Source organism: Misgurnus anguillicaudatus, chromosome 20, assembly GCF_027580225.2.
Source record: "Misgurnus anguillicaudatus chromosome 20, ASM2758022v2, whole genome shotgun sequence".
Lineage (NCBI taxonomy): Eukaryota > Metazoa > Chordata > Actinopteri > Cypriniformes > Cobitidae > Misgurnus > Misgurnus anguillicaudatus.
The window spans coordinates 14,329,001-14,352,084 of NC_073356.2; the positions used below are offsets into that span (position 1 = coordinate 14,329,001).

The following is a 23,084-nucleotide window of genomic DNA, read 5'->3' on the forward strand; positions in this document are numbered from 1 at the left end:
TACAAGAAAACTGAATGAATCAAGGGCTTTGTTTGATGCTCATGCAAATGTTGAAATGATTCAGGAAAGCGTTGTTGCATTAATACAGTGCTTCTCAAATAGTGGGGCGGGACCCCCAGGGGGGGCTCGAAGCGACACCAGGGGGGGCGCGCGAGACCCCGGGGAAAATACTTTTTCAGGAAGTGATTTTTTTGCACCGTCACTTAAAGACATTACACCCCAAACACGCTGATAAGCCGCTTGAGTTTTTTATTATTATTTATTGATTATATTTAATTTAATTTTTCAGTATCAAATGGTCAAAAAATATACTGTAAATAAGGATTTTTTTATTTCAGGCAAATTGATGCATTTTAAGTCTTTTCTGTTACAGACTAAAAAAACAATGTTAATAAAGTTATTCTTTGTTGTAAGTTGATTGATATTTATTTTTTTGTGTTTTCTTTAATGTTAATAAGGATACAATGTTTTGCAGATGTGTAATTTTATAGACAAATTATACTATTTACAGTCGCGGCGGAGAGTTGGGGGGGGCGCAAAATGTTTACTTCTTCCTAGGGGGGGCGTGACAGAAAATAATTGAGAAGCACTGCATTAATAGGTGCAATGAATGAATTGGAAAAAGTGCATAAGTCCTTCTTATTCAACATCAGTGCTTGACCTTACAAATGCACTATTGGATGAATGGGCAAACATTTCCAGTTAAACACTCTTGTGGAAAGTTAAAATGCTGTAGAACATCTTTAATAAAATAAAGCATTCAACAGGCCCGTAGTATAAATGTTTTTAATATACATTTTTATAGCAATTTTCATACAAAGCTAAATGAACAGTCACAAATCATGGACGTGGATATAAATTTCATCATTCAAAGATAATGGTTATTGGGTCAATATGGTTGGTTGGTTGATACAACACTGCTATCTGCTGGTGAAAAGCATATCTGCAAAAATAATCATCTATTTGTTAAAGCAACTGCAATTAAAAGATGAACAACGATAAAATCTGCGACATTCAGACATCAAACTTAAAAAAAAGTATTTTTTTATTCATGTAATTAAAAACATGTATTTTAACACCAGCGCTTTAAATGTAGCTTTGTACAAACACCATAAGTGTCTTTTCTTTTAGATGTACATTGGTGTGTCATCGTAATGTCATGTCATCTTTTGCATTTTGTGTATCTAGAGGCGGTGTGACGTCACGCGGGCGTGACCCAGATTAAACGGCAAAGTTTGTGACTCCATCATCTGCGGTTTAGAAATGCCGAGCTGCATAAAGTGTGTCTACAACAACAGATATGCACTGAAGGGTATTTATTTGCACGCATATGTATAGTGTTCTAAATAAGTTTAGTGTTAATGGAGGTTAAACAAAAGTTATTCGTGTGACTGCAACTTAGCATGCTAACAGTGCTCCGATGCACATTGGTTATGTTTCAATCAGTTGCTACGTGGAGCAGGGGCAGATCCCAACATGGAGTGTCCAATCTTTTCAAAATATACTTGCCTGGATGTTGTTTTTAATATCATCGGAGTGGGCACGTTTTTGTTCGACGTGGGCTCGGATCTGTGGGTGGCGACGGTGTTTTACACGCATGGAAACTTTGTGTGGTTCGGGATTATGGTGGGATTTATGCTCATATCGTCTGTCATCGTTCAGTTGTTTAGTTGGTTTTGGCTTCAGTATGATCGCGATTTGAAGGACTTTGATTCTCAAACGTCAGATGGGAACATAGTTCTGTTCGGCGGAGCAAAACGAGTCAATCTCGCGCTCTTCCTCCACGTGTTTCAACTTGGTTTCTTCATCAGGTGAGTCTGCAGATAACTTTACCTTTATGTATATAACACGTTATACAATAGTGATTTTATGCGAACGGTAAATGTGGAAGATAGTTAGACTTCTTGCAGAGCTGCGCAGACCGATGACATCGAAGTACCGCGAGAGCGATTCCAGAGCGTCCGCTCTCGCAGGACTTAATGTCACACATTGATGGGTCTGCGCAGCGCCGCATGACCTAGTGGTCTCTGGTTTTGTACTGGCCAAAGACACACTAATGTTTCATAATGATATTTGAAACAAAAAACATTAGAATTTTAGAAGAATTATTAACGTAACAAAGATTTTATTTCACACTACTTTTTCAATCCATTTAAATTTATTTCTACAGCACTTTTAACAGTTTAGCATTTGTTTTGCAAAGCAGTTGTACATCAAAATCGTATTGGTAAATACAGAAAAACTATAAATAAAGTAAATAGATTACATGGTGTTGTTGCAATAAAAACATGTAAAAGATTTATATCGGAGACTAACTGTACAAAATAATTGTCCTACAAAAAATATGATCAAAGTACATTTATACAGGAGTATTATAAAATACAGCAAGAGATTGTTATTTAATGTCCTAAAGTTAGAGAGACTTGAGAGTGTGAAAAATTTAAGCAAACATCCTTGATGCAAATACCTGGAGCCTGAGAAACAAGAACGGTCTCCTGATTTTAATATTAAAGGTAAACACCACAGTTTTCCAATCTGTGTTCTTTCCTCAACTTAATACACACCTATCTGTTTTCAATGTGTGCACTTAATCTTTGTACAGCGCGTCATGAATGTGTTAGCATTTAGCCTAGCCCCATTTATTCCTTAGGATCCAAACAGGAATGAAACCAGAATCCACCAAACACCTCCACGCTCTCCATCCCTAAAGACTGTTACACGAGTAGTTACACGAGCAAGTGGTGGCACAAAATAAAATGTGGCGATTTTTTAAGCGGATATAAAATGAGATTTATATTGTATGGCGGAAGAGCACTTAGTTTGCAGCACTTCGACCTCAGGCGCAGTAATATTGACAGAAGTTTGAGTGAGAGGAGTGATGATGTTACTGTGCGCCAAAAAATGTATGTTGTGCCACCATACTTACTTGTGTAACTACTCATGTAACAGTCTTTAAATAGGGAAAACATGGAAGTGTTTGGTGATTTCTAAATTCATCCCTGTTTGGATCCTAAAGAATGAATGGGGCTAGGCTAAATGCTAACACATTCATGACACGCTGTACAAAGATTAAGTGCACGCATTGAAAAAAGATAGGTTTGTATTAATTAATCTAAGTTGAGGTAAAAACATAGTAAAATATTGAAAAACAGTGGTGTTTTCCTTTAAACCACACAAACTGTATTTAACATAATAACAACAAATAAAAAGAATAATAGATATGGGTCACTCTGACAGATCAGTTCTTGTAAGAGTGAGAGAAAAATACAGATGTGTTTCACACATAATTTCAAATATGAAATTTAATTAATTGTGTTTTATATTTAAAATGTTATAGTTAAACCATGGTTAGTATAGTAAAATCATAGTTTTGCTGATAGTAATCAATACACCAAAAAACCATGGTTACTACGCTTTTACCACAATAAAACCAAGGTTAATTGCTTTTACCACAATAAAACCAAGGTTAATTTTCGTAAGGGAAGTTACATTATCCAGGGTTCTTGAAGTGATTTTTAAAGTGTTTCTTCATGAATTGTGTACCTTTGTTTTTAGTCATGAACTTGAAACTGATGTTAATAATCTTTACTTTCTTTATCTTCTACAGGCACATTTCAGTCATCTGGCAAGGTTTTCGTGTGTGGCGGCAAGGGGGTAGTGGGTCCGAATATGCCGTTTATCTTACTCATGACCTCAGCATGCTTCGCCTTATCGAGACCTTCTGCGAGAGCGCACCACAGCTCACCCTCATGATGTACATCATGCTGCGAACAAACCACGCAAGGATGGTTCAATGTGGGTAACCACTTCAAACCCCATGACATCACATGAAATCACATTAGTTTATGGCATGACAGTTCACACCCATTGCCAGTTAATACAGTAATTTACATTAAAACAACAATTCAAGCTTCTTTTTTTTTAGTTTGTGGAATTTGTTTTACTGTTTTTATCGAATTTCTAGTGACCATGGCATCTTTAAATGGCCAAGAATCCTCCAAGAGGCCATATGACTGACGCACAAAGCAACCAATCATGTTTCACTTTGTTTCATCATGTTAAGAGGAGTGGAGATTTAGGGGTGCCACAATAACAGAGTGGTTTATAACAAACAGTTGCAAACATGTTGAAATATCTGGCATACTTTTTTCAATTTTGATGAAGCGTACTGTCACCAATGTAAACACGACAGCTTTTATGTTGTTTCCTGGCAGACCGTTTAAAATCACGACACATTTGTCTCCCGGAAATCCTATGTAATTCAGCCAATCGTAGGGCAATTTCGAATCTGCTGAATTGTTTCCAGATAAATGATCATAATTCGTATGCATCAGATGTTTAGCCAGCAATCTGTGGGTGTGACGTTCAAGGCTGAGACTTGATATCGAAACTGACATTGTCATCTAGGGGGATTTGAGAAACGTGAGAATTAACCAATAAAATGCAGAAATGTGGTTATCTGCGCTTCCTGCAAAGCGCAGTGGTTCTGTTTTTTGCCTCAACACAATACCAAAATGTATTAAACTTCAGTGAACTGCACTACAAGTCCAGCATTGAAATGTATTACGTCATCTAGGAACTAGGGCTGCACAATAGTTTGTTCAGAATCGCCAGATTCAATAACATTTTACCTTGTGAAAGACATGGTGGTACCAATTAATACGGTTTTGAGAGAGGATTCCTTTTTTATTAAATAATAAATAAAGTGTCTTACAGGGCTTCCGAAATTGCTAGCCCGAAGTCTCAGGGCTATTGTGAAATCCTGAATTCACACGCAGAGAGTTGCATTTCCGACAAAGCGCACACAAAATTCAGCTCTCTCTCGTCTTTACCAGATACATACACACAAAGCAATCTCAGCATGTATTCTTGTAAAAAAAACAATTATGAATGTCTTGAAGTGAACATAATCAATTGAGAAAGAAATCAGATTTGTGACATTAGGCTCTGACTATTTGGCTCCGTGCAGAATTCACTCTTAAAGCGCCAGTAGCCCCTATTTTTCTGATCGGAAAAATAATCCAATCTGTGACTGGAAAAAGTTTTGGGATCCATTAAATTACTAGTAAATGGTGATTAGAACCAAGTGTGGAAATGGGTATCAGTTTATCAGTATTAGGGCTGGGTATCGTAAGATATTTTACGGTTCCAATTCCGGTTTCTGTTTAACGATTCCTGATTCTGAGTCCGATTCCATTATAATAAAATAAATATGAAAGATAATACACAATACTTCCCAAAACAATTTAATTTGTGTATATTAATCACTGTCAAAAATATTTTTACATTTAGTTTTACAGGGGGACCTTTGAGAAAATCGTGCTTCTCAGAGGTCCTCTGTGTTTTTAACCCCATCCGAATCGGCCATGTCTGTGTTTTTCTCTGACGACCTCCGTAAGAATTCCAGAGCAATTTACCTACTGTTTTTTACTGAACTCAGAGGTCCTCAGAGAAATTTAATCCCGTCCAGATACAAATGTCTGTGTTTGCCCGCAGTATCTTTTGAAAACGTGGTTCATTTCGTGTTTTGGCCAACGTGATCTGCCGTAAGGTCTTACTAATGCGCGTATATTGTATTTCCTGAGTCCCATTCATTCAGATATGAATGTTTTTTTGCATTCGGCAAAATAAAATAATTAAATCAAGACGAGCTGAATATCAAACACTGTTAAGACTGGCCACTGTAATATCATTAATGTTATAAGAAACTCCGTTCAAAGTTGTTCAACTCCGGAATGTCAATTAATAAAGATAATAAATTGTTATTTATCATTATTTCTTCATTTCTTTGGGTTTATTATAAGCAGACAGTTATATAAAACACGTAGGCTAACGTTACTTTAGTAGGATTTGTATATTTTATTTAGATTTTTTTAAGTCCTGTTTCTTTTTTAAAAAAACAAGGTTTCCAACCCTAATCAGTATTCTACAATAAAAATAACATATTTTTTTATTTAGGCTACTTATATTCATGTCGGGCGACGGAGGGCTGCCAGGGATTTTTTTAAATTCCAAGCCCTGCATTAAATGCTTAAAGGGATAGTTCACCCAAAAATGTAATTCTGTCATCATTTGCTCACCCTTATCTTGTTGTAAACCTGTATGAGTTGGCGATACTATGGTTGACTTCCATAGATGGAGAAACAAATGCTATCAGTGGGTACCGTCGACTGTGTGCTTACTATCATTTATCAAAATATCGTCTTTTGTTGTTTAGAACAACATGAGGGGCAGTAAATGATGCCAGAATTTTCCTTTTTGGGTGAACTATCCCTTTAAATGTATATGACCATTTTGTGGTCTTAACACCACTAGTTTGATAACCACGGTTATAAATGAAATGGCCCTGATGTGTCTGTTTTACAGATGTGAGTGTTATCGCCTCCACAACTTCTATAGCCTGGATGGTCGTGGATTATCATCGCTCACTTCGTTCTTTTCTTCCCGACAAGGACAAACAAGGCTGGAGTTCCTCTTTCATTTACTTCCTCTGGAACCTCTTTCTGATCGGTCCACGTGTGGCATCTGTCGCTCTGTTTGCCTCTGTGCTTCCCTGGTCTATTTCTGCTCACTTCCCGTTGTTGTGGATCACCTTCGCGTTATGGGCCTGGCAACAACGCACCGATTTCATGGACAGCGCTGCGGGAGAGTGTCTCTACCGGGCCACCATAGGTGTTATCTGGTACTTCAGCTGGTTTAATGTGACTGAAGGCAACACCAGAGACAGAAGTATCATCTACCACTCATTTATGATCGTAGACAGTGGCATTCTTCTGCTTACGTGGTGGTGTTACAGAGATCCGGAAGTGACCCAGTCATACGCCCTCATTCTTGTCGTTTCCATCCCACTTGCCTATGCCATAGGATTACTTATTAAAGGTTTGTACTATAGCTGCTTTCACCCCAAACTGTGGCGATCGGAGGTTTCGGAGAAGGTTTTGGATGACGTATCTGATGGGTTGGAGCCGTTCAAAGCCGTTCAAGCCGACTCTGCTTCTTTTCACCTCTCAAACACTAGGATGGGCAAACATGCTGCTAACTTCTACACAATGAAGACCTTGTAAATAAATTAAACAGATGGATGTGAAGCTAGTAATGTGTCATTACTATGAAAACCGAATGGAATGTTAACCTATATGGATGTTACGGACATTTTGCATTATTGTGTTTGTAATTAATAGTTTTTTGGATCACGTTACAGTTCAACTAAAACCGTCCATTGTGGTGTGTTTAGGAATAGGTCATTGAAAGGTTAATTGGGTTGTTTGGTCAGTATTGGGAAGAACACACTGCCTGGTTAAAATGACCCAACTGCTTGGTTGTGTCAACTCATGGTTGAGCCCAGCAGTTGGGTTAAAACAACTCAGCACTTTTTGTAAAATGTGTATGCTCTTCCTTTAATGTTTACTTGTAGCTTATATTTCAAAGTAGTGCATACTACTCATGCATAGTATATTTCAGATCATCTGAAGCCATATGGATTTGTTTGAGAGACATTGGAGGGATTAGATTTGAAACATAGGACATAGGTTAAAGCCATCTATAGGTTCAGTGGCAGAGTTTAAGGTACAGGTCTTATTTTAAAAGTTTTATGGTGCTTGTTTGTCTTTGTAAGCTTGACTGTCGATGAACTTTCTTCCAAGATGTTAAATAATATATTTTCTTTCTTAATTTACAAAAGAGCAATGTAAAAAAATGATGATTTACTTACCCACAGCTTTTGATGCAATGGGTGAGTAAATGAGGAACGAATATTCATTTTGGGCACGACTACTATGAGGATTTAAAATAGTAAAGAGAAAATTGGTACTGTATGGTTAAAACTAATGTGGAACTGAATGTTTGTTATTCATCGAATGACTTGTTACCTTTATTTGGTATATTGTAAAATAAGTTAAGAATTTATACACTGAAATAATTCACTTTAGTCATGCTGCCAACACTATATTTGTTGCACAGAGTGGAATGTATGCATGTCGCTTCTTGTGTGGTGGTGTTATTGTAGTTTTTAAGTTGTTAAACTATTTTGTCCCTTTCAAAACATCCTGTTTTGAAACAACCCTAATAGGATCAAGCTAGAATGAAATCACAATCCATCCGTTACTTTACATGTTTTGAGAGGGGTGTGTTTGTGAACTGCATTATGTTACATAAGCTCATGTAGTGTTTCTATAAACACTGACACAGTAAACACAGTGACTGCTATAATAATATATCAGTGTTATATGTGTGATATTTAGAAATGACTTGGAATTCCTGTAAGCATGTTTTTATATGAAATTAAAGCTGCAATCTGTAACTTTTTTGGTTGAAAATGGAGATGCACCAATTGCAATTTTCTTCTCAGATTATTATTGTTATTTTTTTGTAGGTGTGACCTCCCGGTATCGATTTCCGTTGATTCCAATTTTCTTTCTAAGAACTATAATTGACAGCATATGCAGCTACAAACAAAAATGCACTTTTCTTTAACTTCTTACACCCTGAAGCTATTTTGGGGATTTTCGCCTGGATTTGGCCTACCCAATTTCAAAAGCTTCCCATATCCACATGCAGAGGTTTACATACAAATGTTTGGTATCATTTTACAGGAAACCCTTTGAAATTACATAAAACACTGTTGAAAGTGCTAAACATGGTTGTATGTGATGTCAGTCCTCTAATAAACAAAAATAAATAGGCGCTTTTTGATGGTTTTTTCTAAAGTATTTATGTGTTTTGTTTAATTCCAGCAATTGCCAGCTTACAGAGGAAAAAGGATTTTTTTCTCTATCATAATCTATGCAAAAGTTATTTTACTCCAACTGATGGGAGGAATAATACCCTTTTTGTATTTAATTTCCACCTAAAAATATTTGAAGTGCTCCCATAACCACATACAGTGGAATAAATGCAATTTCTTTATATCATTTTAAAGAAAACCCTTTGAAGTTACATAAAAAGCTGCTGTTTATGATAAATATTGTTATTTATGTTGTTTTTCATATGATGAAACACCCAATTTTCTTTTTTTATGTTGTAAATACTGTCTTTGATAGTGGTTGTGGGTGCTCTAGCAGACTGCAGACTTCTGGTTGTTAGCAGCAGCAGACAGTAAACACCCAAAAAAAGAATGATCTCTTTAGCATGTCGCATTCAAAAGATATTCTTAATTTACTGAAGGGTGCGAAAATACATTTTTCATATAAATATTATTTTTTTGTTTTGCACATATAATAACTAGCAAGGGATTATTCATGCACACAACATAAGAAAATGCTGTGAATGGACTCATTGTTTAGAGTAGGACCTAAGATAAAAGATGGTGTATCATTTGTGGCTATCTGTGCTATCTGAGGCAGTCCACACTCAAGTTTCACATAAATTTACAAAAGACGATTTTTTACCTTATTATTCATTCAACTATTGTTGGATATGTGTTGATAATAGAACAAAAATAACGCTGTAGCCTTATTCCTTTCATTTGATATAAGACTTGCCCATGTTTGTCATATTTGAAAAATATGAAATATGTGAATATTAAATCATATAAAAAAATTATTGGGGGGGGGGTGATAGTGTAAATTAAGTGTAAATAACTTTCTTACAGTAAAAGATTTCTCAAAGTGATGCATATCTGCAGAAAGTAGAGACTATAAGCTTTCAAACAGTATCTCATATGTGTTATGATGGACCATTAAAGATTAAAATAATATTTTATATTGAGTCAAAATACGAATTTTTTTACCCGGCACAGGGTCCTCAGGGTTTAAGAGGTTAACAAAAAACTTTATTTTTGTCATACAAGGAAAAATGATTAAACATTGCACTTATACCCAAACTGCATTAAATTACAGGATCTTCTTTCATTTGAACAGATGTCAAAATAAAGTGCTCTCAACTGGGCTCCTTATAAGTCCAAACATTTATAAGGTGAGCTGTGGTGTCGGATTTCATGGGAAACGTCAGTTGTTTCTAAACAGATGTAAAGATAAGAACGTAAAGTACCTGCAATTTTAAACAAACAAGGCATTTAATAGAAGAACAAGGACTGTAGAAAGGCAAAGATTACGAACTGCAGCTTTAAGGACACTGAGGGGCCAACATGATCTTACAAAGTTCTGTGGGATAGTAACAGAATTTTTTGCTCATTTTCCCTTGGCATTCATACGGATCTCCACATTTTTTAAACCGAAGCGACAATGGTAAGAAGAGTGACAAAACAGTTGAGTAACCAATTAGTGAGAATGCCACGGAAAAGAAAGTCCGTGACAGGGCCTTGGAAAAATGCGGAGATCCGTGAGAATGCTACGAAAAAATTTGCAAAAAATTCGGTGACTATGGAAATTCTTGAGATCAGGTTGGAGGTTCAGTTTTTTGGACAGGGTTTAGATTAATCCAGGGCTTAGTTATCTTAGAACATTTAAATAGTTTTTATAAACAAATCGTACAAAAACAATTCTGGCGCATCTTGTAAAAAAACTGATATGTTAAAGGTGACATTTCACAAGACTTTTTAAAGATGTCAAATAAATCGTTGGTGTCCCCAAAGCATATATGTGAAGTATAATTTATTATAGCATGTTCAAATTGCCACTTTGTAAGTGTGAGCAAAAATGTGCTATTTTTGGGTGTCCTTTCAAATGCAAATGAGCTGATATCTGTACTAAATGCCAGTGCCGTGGTTGGATAGTGCAGATTAAGAGGTGCTGACATCACAAGGGGAGCCAAATGACCTATTTTTCACATGCTTGCAGAGAATGGTTTACCAAAACTAAGTAACAGGGTTGATCTTTTTCACATTTTCTAGGTTGATAGAAGCACTGGGGACCCAATTATAGCATTGAAACGTGGGAAAAGTCAGATTTTCTCTTTATATGTCAGTGCAAGGTGTTTTAAAATTAAGGCAGCTCAAACATGCATTGCCCCTGAAGGATTTACAATGTTCTCTTTAACTTCACATAGTTTTTCTTTACTTTATTTCGGTCATTATTTTCAGTACATATACAGATAACTTGTGTTCACCAAGCTGTTGCAAAGAACAATTAAGTTTAACTTCATTTTAAATGAAGTTTTAAACTTGTTTTTCTAAATTACGTCAACTTATCACAATGTTGAATTGACTTGCATAATTAAGTTGTTTGAACTTCATGCTGCATTTTATCTGTTCAGTCAACAAATGACATCAAATAGTTTTCCTGTTTAGAAAAGATTGTGGACTTTTCCTTAGGTTTATGTTTGCCTGGCAGTGGGATAAAAGTCAAGATCCAGACTTTGGATCTGAATATAATAGGTGGGCTCTGTTGACTTGAGCCAGTCAGCAAAAACAGCCAGACTCTAAAACTTAAGGTAAACTAAAATTAGGTCTGTTTGTCAGTTTTATGCCATTAGGGTGGGCGATATATATCAAGTTTTGGTAATATATCAGTGTATTTTCCCAACTGGATATGGAAAACCCTCTATATCAATATGATATGACCCTCCTTCGCAATAGAACCTCTGTTAGCAGAAATGTACACTGAGGTCAGACATAACCTTTTCAACCAGCTCACATGATGCCCAGCTGTTTAGTTTCAAACAGGAAGAAAAACCCATGAGGTTTTAAAGTCTTTAATTCATGCACATGGTTCACGTTGTGATTCGTTCGCTCACACACATGACAAATCATTCATTGATTATGTCATGGGTGGAGTTTTTCTGTGGGTGGGATCTATGTTTACTTTCTGTTTCAATAGTTTTCAAAAGTGTATATATCGATTAACTCGGCTTTATCATGCTGTAAATTATTTTACACCGGACTGAGACATGGAGGACACACTCCATCATAGTTTAATGGATTATCTTTTATGTTTGTTTGGATTGCTTATGTCTTTGGTGGATATAGGGCTGGACTGTTGGACTGTTGTATCGTTTTATCAGAATGGGGCTTATGTGTATATGGCTGTGCTGATCTTTCTTCTGCTGGGGTCTTCGCTGTTAGTACAGGTGTTCAGCTGGATCTGGTACTCTGAAGCACCAGACAACATTCAGACTCATGTGGAAAAATTTGTTAACAAGCATCATTTACTCAAAGCATTCCACTTCATGCAGCTCGCCGTCTATCTCAGGTTTGCTTATATATAATGTGTGTTCATTACTAAATGAAACATGTCATTTATTATCAAAAGATTATTATGAAAGATTACTGTGCAATGTGTATTATTTGTTCCTTTTTTTCAAAGATATGCCGGGCTGGTGGAGATTTCAACACGCAGGTTTCTTCGGACTGATCCATTGCAAGAGGACGTTTCTCTAAACCTGAATCATGATCTTTTTATGCTTCGACTAATAGAGGCTTTTGCTGAAAATGCTCCACAACTTACCCTCATGATGTCGATAATCGCAACAATGGGACAAGAACGAACACTTTTAACAGGTCTGTCTTATATTCCAAATGTTTTTAAAAATTGTTTCAGAAGATTTCACCCAAAAATAAGAATTTTCACTCTTAAAAATAAAGTTACTTCCTGATGGCATAGAAGAATCGTTTTTGGCTGAATGGTTCAATAAAGAGCCATTCTGAAGAACCTTTCTGCTTCACAAAAGTAAATGTATGAAAGAAATTATGCTTTGAGGAACCTATGACTGGAAGATTCTTTGAGGAACCAAAAATTGCTCTTCTATGGCATCACTGTTAAGAAAATATACGTGTTATACTTTAACTTATTCCCCGCCAGCATTTTTTTTCACAAAAGTTTCACAAAATGCCTTCCAGAAAAATTGTCTTAACATACGAATATATAAACATTGCTTCAGTTTTTTTATAAATTAGATAAGTGCCATCTAGTGGATAATCGCGGTATTGCAGATTAACATATAGATTTATCAGGAACACATTTTTATGCAAATGTTTTCTCTTAATTGACGAGATAACTCGTTAATGGCGGGGAAAGGGTTAATTTCAGCCTTCATTTTCATATTCTTCTACTGTCTACTCGCCGTCATGCATCTAAAACACGATAAACCCATCAATTTCCCATACTCTTAAAGGGATAGTTAACCCAAAAATTAAAAATTCTGTCATCATTTACTCACCCTTTTGTTGGTACAAACCTGTATACATTTCTTTGTTCTGATGACCATTGGAGAGGATGTTTTGGGTGATGATTGTACCCAGGCTGATCATGAGCTCCATTCACTTCCATAGTATTCTTTTCTCCTACTGTGGAAGTCAGTGGGGCCTTGGATCGGTTTGGTTGCAGGCATTTCTCAAAATATCTTCTCTTGTGTTCATCAAAACAAAGAAATTATAAAAATGTTTGTTGTAATTTTGGGGTGAACTACCTTTGGTTGAAAACAACACAAACTAAGATTAATAAATGCTGTAGAGGTATTGTTCATTCAGCTGACACATTAACTAACAAATTCAACCTTATTGTAAAGTGTTACCAAAATGACTAATGCCCAGTTTCACAGACAAAGCCTAAGTCTAGACGAATGTTTGAAGTGTCTTAATTGGAAACATAACTTGACCCTGACATATCTTAAAAAAGCTGTCAGTGTCATTGGGTCTCATTCATTAACCATGTGAAACCAAAAAAACTAAAACCACTCATGCGCAATAATCACGTAGGCCTATATAATCAAAAACTAGGCTATAATTATAATGTTTATAATAATGTTGATATATAAAATTGACATGATTATATTTTATAAATAATTATGTGCCTTAGTAAATTTAATTTTTTTTTGTAAATTGTAAAAAGTATAAATACGAAAAAACGTACGTAATTATTAGTAGATGAGACCCAATGTTTTGTCTCAATATGAATCAGTTATGTTTTATTCTAAGGCATTTTTATAAAAGTGTTCTCCATAATAGGAAAAAATATGATGGAATTTAATCGGTACCATCAACTGTGTGCTTACCATCATTTATCAAAATATTTTCATCACCATTTATCTCAATACTTCCTAGTTTTCCTACTATGGGTAGAACAACATACAGGTTTAGAACAACATGAGGATAGGAGAATGATGACAGAATATTTACATTTTTGGGTGAACTTTCCCTTTAAATATCCTAATTTAGCTAATGCTCTTGAACCGGGCCTGAGTGTTTCCAAACATTTGATCGGTATTGTATTATTTGACATGAATGTGAGTAAATGAAAACAGAGGTTTGTCCTTGGTCAAGCCATAAAGAATTACAATAACTTTAGCACATAACAGCTGGCACTGATTACATTTTTTTTTTCAGCTTTAAAAATCTTTGGATCAGCTTTTGCACTCACCTTGAGTGTTGTCACCTATCACCGGATCATGCGTAAATTTCTTCCTGAAAAACAAAAGCTGAAATGGTCTTCATCTGTTGTCTACTTCCTCTGGAACTTATTGCTCATCTTCACGCGTATCACGACTCTGGCACTCTTCGCTTCTGTATTTCCTTGCTACATTATCGCCCACTTTCTGTCTGTGTGGATGGTGCTTGTTTTGGTGGTCTGGGGTCAGAAAACAAATTTCATGGATAGTTTATGTGGGGAATGGCTGTACAGAGCTACTGTTGGACTTATTTGGTATTTCAGCTGGTTTAATGTAGGAAGTGGAAGCACTAAATTAAAGAGCATCGTCTATTATGCAGTAATGGGATCGGACACGATGGCACTGCTGGGCTTCTGGTGCTGGAAGATGGAGTATGCTTGCACTTTCCCATTTAGACCTTATATAATGATTATTATACTAGCAAGTTTGTATGTTTTGGGAATTCTTCTGAAAATTTTATACTACAAAAAGTTTCATCCTAACTGTGATGAAAAGAAAATTGAGTTGCTTGAGGATAAACCGGCCATGCGGGCAGTAGCATTTAATGAGTGCATAGAGACAGATTCAGCTAAATCTTCAGATTTCACTGGAGCTCAGAAGAGAATGAGGATCATGGCTTCTAATTTCTATTCCTAGTGTTCACTTTAACTTTCCAAAGACTTCTTGTCTTTTCTTTCACTAATCCTGGAACGATAAATTATTACAGTATAATTTATATTAAATGTTTTTATTAAAAAATGTTTTGGTTTAATGTGTTTTATTTACAAAACATATGTTTGTCAAATAATTCCAATAAGCATTCCTATAAAGTAGTTGCCTGTGCCCACCCAAAATTTGTATTGAAGATATCATTAACATTGCTAACATCGTCTAAGGAAAACTAGAGATTCTTGTTTAATCTCTAAAAACATGAAGTGAATGAACCACATACAAGGTTTTATCCAGCTTTACAACTGTTTGTATTTAATTGTATTTAATTATCAAACTAAGACTACTACCTAATATCAGTATGCAACATGCTACTCAAAGTTGTAAACATCGAATTTAACTTAGACTTGATACTCCCAATTTTGAAAATCATCTTTAACTCGTTTGGGGCTGCAGAGCTGACAAGCCTCTCACAGGAGACCTTGTTCACACTGTCAGTCCAAATCTGATAATTGGTGCATATCCGATTAGAATCCAATCACATTTAGAACGTGTGAACAGCCAAAAACCGCATGAAATCTGTTTTTGCCAATCCGTTTAAGGCTACATCCAGAGGTGGTTTGAAATCCTTTTCAAATCGCATTTCCGGAAATCCATTTCAGTCTGACCGTTCTGATCGCATTTTTATAGCTTTTCGGTTATGTCATGCTGTCGCGTCACGTAAAACATAAACACGTCAGACGTCGAGATGTCATTGCCATAGAAACAGTACAGATAATCCGGAAAACGACAGAACGCTACAGGACACACTGATCAGATCAAAACAGTTGTGATACACAATGTGGACAGTGTGTCTGTCCAAACGGATATGCACCAAAGTCAGATTTGGACTGACATTGTGAACAAGGTCTTAGTCTTGATAGAGAGGCTGCAAATAGCAGGGAATGTGAGTAAGACTATTTAAGACCTGGAGAAACCCTTTAGGTTGTAAGCTAATATTTCTTAATAAATGTCCACAGACTTAGGCCCAATCCTATTTCTCTGTCTTGCCCCTGCCCCTTGGTTTTGCACGTTCACGTGAGAATAAGGCCCAATTGGGATAGCCCTTACTCTCACGTGAACGTGCAAAACCAAGGGGTAGGGGGTAAGACAGAGAAATGGGATTGGGCCTTATACTTGGAAAACATTTAGGTTGTCAGTTTGCTGAATCCACTTGTGTTGGATTTTGAATTCAGAACAACATTAGATTTTGACATCGGATCAGCATTGGATCCTGATGTTGGATCAATGTGATTTTGATGTCGGATCAACGTTGGATTTTGACATTTGATCAATGTTTGATCCTGACGTCAAATCAACGTTGAATTTTGACGTCGGATCAATGTTGAATTTTGACATCGGATCAGCGTTGGATCCTGACGTCAGATCAAAAGTGCGTTTGTCTTGGGAAAAAATTTAATTTACTAAAAAATGTTCACTACATTCTAGAATCATACTATGCACACTTTTATATTGCATATTAAAATTGATTTAATACCTAATTACATAAAACATTTCTTGACTAAAAGTACAAAAGTACAGGTAGAACAGTGACAAAACAGTTGAGTAACCAATCCGTGAGAATGCCACGGAAAAGGAAGTCCGTGACAGGGCCTTGGAAAAATGCGGAGATCCGTGAGAATGCTACGGAAAATTAGCAAAAAATTCTGTTACTATGGAAATTCGTGAGATCAGGTTGGAGGGGCAGTTTCTTGGACAAGGTTTAGATTAATCCAGGGCTTAGTTATATTAGAACATTTAAATAGTTTTTATAAACAAATCTTTCAAAAACAATTCTGGTGCATCTTGTAAAAAAACTGATATGTTAAAGGTGATATTTCACAAGACTGACAATTGTCAAATATTGTCAAATACATTTTTGGTGTCACCAGAGTATGTATGTGAAGTTTTAGCTTAAAATATCATATAGATAATTAATTATAGCATGTTAAAATTGTCACTTTCTAGGTGTGAGCAAAAATATGTACCATATTTGGGTGTCCTTTTTAAATGCAAATGAGCTGATCTCTGTACTAAATGGCAGTGCCGTGGTTGGATAGTGCAGATTAAGGGGCGGTATTATCCCCTTCTGACATCACAAGGGGGGCCAAATGACCTATTTTTTCTTTACTTCATTTCGTTCATTATTTTCAGTAAATCTATTATTTGGTTTATATCATGTAACCCAACATTAAGTGTTCCTTACAGCAAATGTAAATGTAGTTCCTATAGTACTTTCTGTTTGTGGTTTCCTGACAACTAGATGTCTTATCTAAATCTCATGAGGATGATCAATTACCTATTGGCTTGGTTTCTCAATCTTTTGCTTGTCATGAGTTATGATTTTATGTCACTGTTCTGCATTTGTATAAATTTAAATTCATTGTTCCCGGTTGGATAGTCTTTGGCATATTGTTTATTTTTGTTGTTTCCAAGTTACTGTTGACAAGTATTTCCAGTTTGTCAACTTGATAACAGATTGTGTTCACCAAGCTGTTGCAAAGAACAATTAAGTTTAACTTCATTTTAAATGAAGTTTTAAACTTGTTTTTCTAAATTACGTCAACTTATCACAACGTTGAATTGACTTGCATAATTAAGTTGTTTGAACTTCATGCTGCATTTTTTTTATCTGTTCAGTCAACAAATGACATCAAATAGTTTTCCTGTTAAAAAAGATTGTGGACTTTTCCTTAGGCGTATGTTTGCCTGGCAGTGGGATAAAAGTCAAGATCCAGACTTTGGATCTGAATATAATAGGTGGGCTCTGTTGACTTGAGCCAGTCAGCAAAAACAGCAGACTCTAAAACTTAAGCTAAACTAAAATTAGGTCTGTTTGTCAGTTTTATGCCATTAGGGTGGGCGATATATATCAAGTTTTGGTAATATATATCAGTGTATTTTCCCAACTGGATATGGGATAAGACAAAACCATCTATATCAGTATGATATGACCCTCATTCGCAATAGAACCTCGGTCAGCAAAAATGTACACTGAGATCAGACATAACCTTTTCAACCAGCTCACATGTTGACTAGCTGTTTAGTTTCAAACAGGAAGAAAAACCCATGAGGTTTTAAAGTCTTCAATTCATGCACATGGTTCACGTTGTGACTCGTTCGCTCACACAGATGACAAATCATTCATTGATTATGTCATGGGTGGAGTTATTCTGTGGGTGGGATCTATGTTTACTTTCTGTTTCATTCGTTTTCAAAAGTGTATATATCGATTAACTCGGCTTTATCATGCTGTAAATTATTTCACACCGGACTGAGACATGGAGGAAACATTCCCATTCCATTATACTTTAATGGATTATCTTTTATGTTTGTTTGGATTGCTTATGTCTTTAGTGGATATAGGGCTGGACTGTTGGACTGTTGTATCATTTTATCAGAATGAGGATTATGTGTATATGGCTGTGCTGATCTTTTTTCTGCTGGGGTCTTCACTGTTAGTACAGGTGTTCAGCTGGATCTGGTACTCGGATACACCAGACGACCTTCAGACTCATGTGGAAAAATTTGTTACCAAGCATCATTTACTCAAAGCATTCCACTTCATGCAGCTCGCCGTCTATCTCAGATATGCTTATATAATGTGTTCTTTACTAAATGAAACCTGTAATTTATTATCTAAGAGCATGTTCATGGTCTTATTGTGAAAGATTACTGTGTAATTTGTATTATTTGTTCCTTGTTTTTAAAGATATGCCGGGCTGGTGGAGATATCAACACGCAGGTTTCTTCGCTCTGATCGATTGCAAGAGGGCATTTCTGTAAACCTGAATCATGATCTTTTTATGCTTCGACTAATAGAAGCTTTTGCTGAAAATGCTCCACAACTTACACTCATGATGTCGATAATCGCAATGGGACAAGGACTAACGCTTTTAGCAGGTCTGTCTTATATTCCAAATGTGTTTTTAAAATAGTTTCAGAAGCATTTAAAACAAGATTTCACCCCCAAATAACAATTTTCACTCTTAAAAATAAAGTTGCTTCCTGATGGCATAGAAGAATCGTTTTTGGCTGAATGGTTCAATAAAGAGCCTTTAAAATCTGACGAACCTTTCTGCTTCACAAAAGGTTATTTTAGGTTATAAAAGTGTATGAAAAAAATATGCTTTGAAGAACCCATGACTGGAAGATACTTTGAGGAACCAAAAATTATATGCATCACTGTTAGGAAAATATACTTGTTATATTTTTAACTCATTCCCCGCCAGCCATTTTTTGAAAAGTTGCCGCCAGCATTTTTTGTAATATTCACAAAAGTTTCACAAAATGCCTTCCAGGAAAATTTTCTTCAAAAAATATATAAACATACAAATATATCAAATGAAAGAACGGACCCTCTGCTTTCAGACAAACAATAAATAAACAAAATGGGGAAAACTTGCTATCTATATTTTTTCTCTGCTTATAAAAAATATTGTACAAATATAAATATGGGTATTTTTCTTTAAAAATACACATTTTCTGCAAAAAGTTGAAATAATTGCATTTTTGGGAAGGAATTTTGTTAGAGATCAGATTCAGAAAAGTTATCAAAACATACACAGAGTTTTAAAGTAGTAAATAACGTTTTTGCTTCAGTTTTTTTAATAAATTGGGTAATTGCAGATTAACATGTACATTTATCAGGAAAAGTTTTTTTATGCAAATGTTTCTCTTAATTGACGAGATAACTCATCAGTGGCGGGGAAAGAGTTAATTTCAGCCTTAATTTCCATATTCTTCTACTGTCTACTCGCCTTTATGCATGTAAAACATGCTGTACCTGTCAAAAGTTGAAATTGAAATGTTTCCCATACTAAAGGGATAGTTCACCCAAAAACGAAAATTCTGTCATCATTTACTCACCCTTGTGTTGTTACAAACCTGTATAACTTTCTTTGTTCTGATGAACCCAAGAAGATATTTTGAGTGAATGATTGTACCCAAACTGATCATGAGCTCCATACATAGTATTCTTCCACTTCCATAGTATTCTTTTTCTCCTACTATGATAGTCAATGGGGCCTTGGATCAGTTTGGTTGCAAACATACCTCAAGATATCTTCCTTTGTGTTCATCAAAACAATGAAATGATAAAAATGTTTGTTGTAACATGAAAGTAAGTAAATGATGACAATATTTTCATTTTTGGGTGAACTATCCCTTTAAATATCCTAATTTAGCTAAGGTTCTAGTATCGGGCCTTGGTGTTTCCAAACATTTGATCGGTATTGTATATTATTTGACATGAATGTGAGTAAATGATGACACAGGGGTTTGTACTTTTGTCAAGCCATAAAGAATTATAATCACTTTTGCACATAACAGCTGGCACTGATTACATCTATTTTTTTGTTTTAGCTTTTAAAACCCTTGGATCAGCTTCTGCACTCGCCGCAAGTGTTGTCACCTACCACCGGATCATGCGTGAATTTCTTCCTGACAAACGCAAGCTTAAATGGTCTTCATCTGTTGTCTACTTCCTCTGGAACTTATTGCTCATCTTCACGCGTATTACGGCTCTGGCACTCTTCGCTTCTGTATTTCCTTGCTACATTATCGCCCACTTTCTGTCTGTGTGGATGGTGCTTGTTTTGGTGGTCTGGGGTCAGAAAACAGATTTCATGGATAGTACATGTGGGGAATGGCTGTACAGAGCTACTGTTGGACTTATTTGGTATTTCAGCTGGTTTAATGTAGGAAGTGGAAGCACTAAATTAAAGAACATCATCTATTATGCAGTAATGGGTTTGGACACGATGGCACTGCTGGGCTTCTGGCAGATGGAGTGTGATTGCATTTCACTCCCCTTTAGATCTTATATAATGATCATTATACTAGCAAGTTTGTATGTTTTGGGAATTCTTCTGAGAATTTTATACTACAAAAAGTTTCATCCTAACTGTGATGAAAAGAAAATTGAGTTGCATGAGGATAAACCGGTCATGCGGGCAGCAGCATTGAATGAGTGCATAGAGACAGATTCAGCTAAATCTTCAGATTTCACAAAACCTGTCACTGGAGCTCAGAAGAGAATGAGGATCATGGCTTCTAACTTTTATTAGTGTTTACTTTAACTTTCTGTCTTTTCTTTCACTAATCCTGGAACGATAAATTATTACAGTATAATATTAAATGTTTTTTTTTTATAAAAAATGTTTTGGTTTGATGTGTTTTATTTACAAAACGTGTGGTTATAAAGCAAATTAGTCAAATAAAGTAGTTGCCTGTGCCCACCCAAACTTTTGACTAACATTTGTCTTGAAGATATCATTAACATTTCCAACCAGTGGTGGCCGGTGACTTCTTTTTTCGAGGGCGCACGATGTGAAGTTTGTCACAACATGTAGCTGTCATGTGTGTGGTTTGTAATTTCAAAATATGTGTTCTGCACGTCGAGTGATCTTGTGTGCATCACGTGTCTTGTCAAAATCAGACTTAACTGTTAAGGGAGTGTCTTGCGTGTCTCTTTTATCATAAATGGTTTTGACGCGTATGCAGCAGGCACTTATTTTGACTTATTACACGGCTCTCTGGAATGCTTTATTCTGATTGGTCAGTTGAGACATTTGCAGGTTCGTTCTTTTCAAATAATAACCGCTCCAAAGTAATAACGCATAGCCGGACTACTTGTATGTTTAAAATCCCTCCGTGCCAACAAAGATTACTGTTTGGCGCCATCTTGTGACAAACACTGGACAACCACAATTAAGAATGGAAATTTTTGACATTCATTTTAACATGTACGGAAAAAACAAAACATTTAAACAGTGGATAGAAGAACAAACAACGACAAGACACAGAGAGCTTACTGAGACTGAACTTGACAAAATAGAGCATGACAGCTACAAAGCCAACACCAAAAAAAAAAAAACAGAATGGGCATTAAAACTTCTCAAAGACTGGCTAAAAGAGAAAAAAATGGAGACAGACAAGTATGAAGCAGAGGATCTTAATAAGGTATTACGATCATTTTATGCATCTGTGCAAAGTTTCGCGGAAGGATAAAAATGTTAATTTAAAACAAATATGCCAATAAAATGTTTCAAATTCATATTCATGTCCAGTTTTTTTCTTATGTGGCAAGTAGCCGTGTAATAAGCGGGATAATGTAGAGGCAGCCGGTAGTTATTGGGAAATAAGCCCCTTCCGTGTGATAGAAGACCCTCCGCTTCGCGTCGGGTCCTGATCACACTGTCGGGGCTTATTTCCCAATAACTACCGGCTGCCTCTACATTATCCCTTACAAAACACGTGATTTACATGGTTCACATGACGCAACAAACCCATATTTTGAAAACATAAGCAACACACATGACACAACGGAAACATATTCACCCCTCGGAAAAGCAGTCACGGGTCACTGTTGCTAACATTGTCTAAGAAACGGAAGGCCAAATCTAAATGATATACCCTGTAACTAGGGCAGTACCCTTTTTTGGAATATTGTGGCGTTTTATTTTTTTTACAAATGACAAAGTGAGCTTCATTTTTTTTTTTTAAAGTTCATGTGGCCTCATAATCTTTAATCTTTAAAATGCTAATCTCCTCCCCTCCTCTAAGTGATCTCTCTTTACCAGAGATGTAAAAAAGTACTCAAAAATGTTACTCAAGTGAAAGCACAAGTACTGAGTGTAAATTTTACTCAATTCAAAGTAAAAGTATCTGGCCAGAATCATACTTGAGTAAAAGGAAAAAAAATACCACATTAAATGTTACTTGAAAAAGTAAAAATCAGGAAGAATGAAAACTAGAGATTCTTGTTTAAGATGTTAATCTCTAAAACATGAAGTGAATGAACCACATACAAGGTTTATCCTGCTTTACAACTGTTTGTATTTAATTGTATTTAATCATCAAACTATAAGACTACCTAATTTCAGTATGCAACATGCTAGTCAAAGTTGTAAAACTTCAAATTTAACTTAAGCAGAAGCTGATTTTCAAAATTGTGAGTATCAAGCCTCTCACAGGCAGCCGATGCAGGAAGCGGTGTATTAGACCTGTTCACACAGTCAGTCCAAATCCGATTTTGGTGCATATGCAATAGGAGTCTAATCACATTTAGAACGTATGAATGGCCAAAAAACACATGAAATCTGTTTTTGCCAATC

General features: G+C 35.9%; 3 protein-coding genes across 3 annotated transcripts; all 3 read left to right on the forward strand.

Moving 5' to 3' along the window:
• Positions 1 to 1,182: 1,182 nt before the first annotated feature.
• xkr8.3 (XK related 8, tandem duplicate 3) lies at positions 1,183 to 7,758 on the forward strand. The gene is made up of 4 exons (XM_055219474.2): positions 1,183 to 1,312; positions 1,447 to 1,811; positions 3,608 to 3,795; positions 6,367 to 7,758. The coding sequence occupies exons 2-4, from the start codon at positions 1,477 to 1,479 to the stop codon at positions 7,062 to 7,064; spliced, it is 1,221 nt and encodes a 406-aa protein (XP_055075449.2). The 5' UTR covers positions 1,183 to 1,312; positions 1,447 to 1,476; the 3' UTR covers positions 7,065 to 7,758.
• A 3,571-nt stretch (positions 7,759 to 11,329) lies between these two features.
• On the forward strand, positions 11,330 to 16,006 carry LOC129454899 (XK-related protein 8). Its single transcript, XM_073858147.1, has 3 exons — positions 11,330 to 12,086; positions 12,201 to 12,394; positions 14,219 to 16,006. Exons 1-3 carry the CDS (start codon positions 11,785 to 11,787, stop codon positions 14,914 to 14,916), a joined length of 1,194 nt encoding a protein of 397 aa, XP_073714248.1. The 5' UTR covers positions 11,330 to 11,784; the 3' UTR covers positions 14,917 to 16,006.
• A 1,159-nt stretch (positions 16,007 to 17,165) lies between these two features.
• On the forward strand, positions 17,166 to 22,091 carry LOC129454901 (XK-related protein 8). The gene is made up of 3 exons (XM_073858146.1): positions 17,166 to 18,554; positions 18,678 to 18,870; positions 20,332 to 22,091. Exons 1-3 carry the CDS (start codon positions 18,249 to 18,251, stop codon positions 21,033 to 21,035), a joined length of 1,203 nt encoding a protein of 400 aa, XP_073714247.1. The 5' UTR covers positions 17,166 to 18,248; the 3' UTR covers positions 21,036 to 22,091.
• The last annotated feature ends 993 nt before the right edge of the window (positions 22,092 to 23,084 follow it).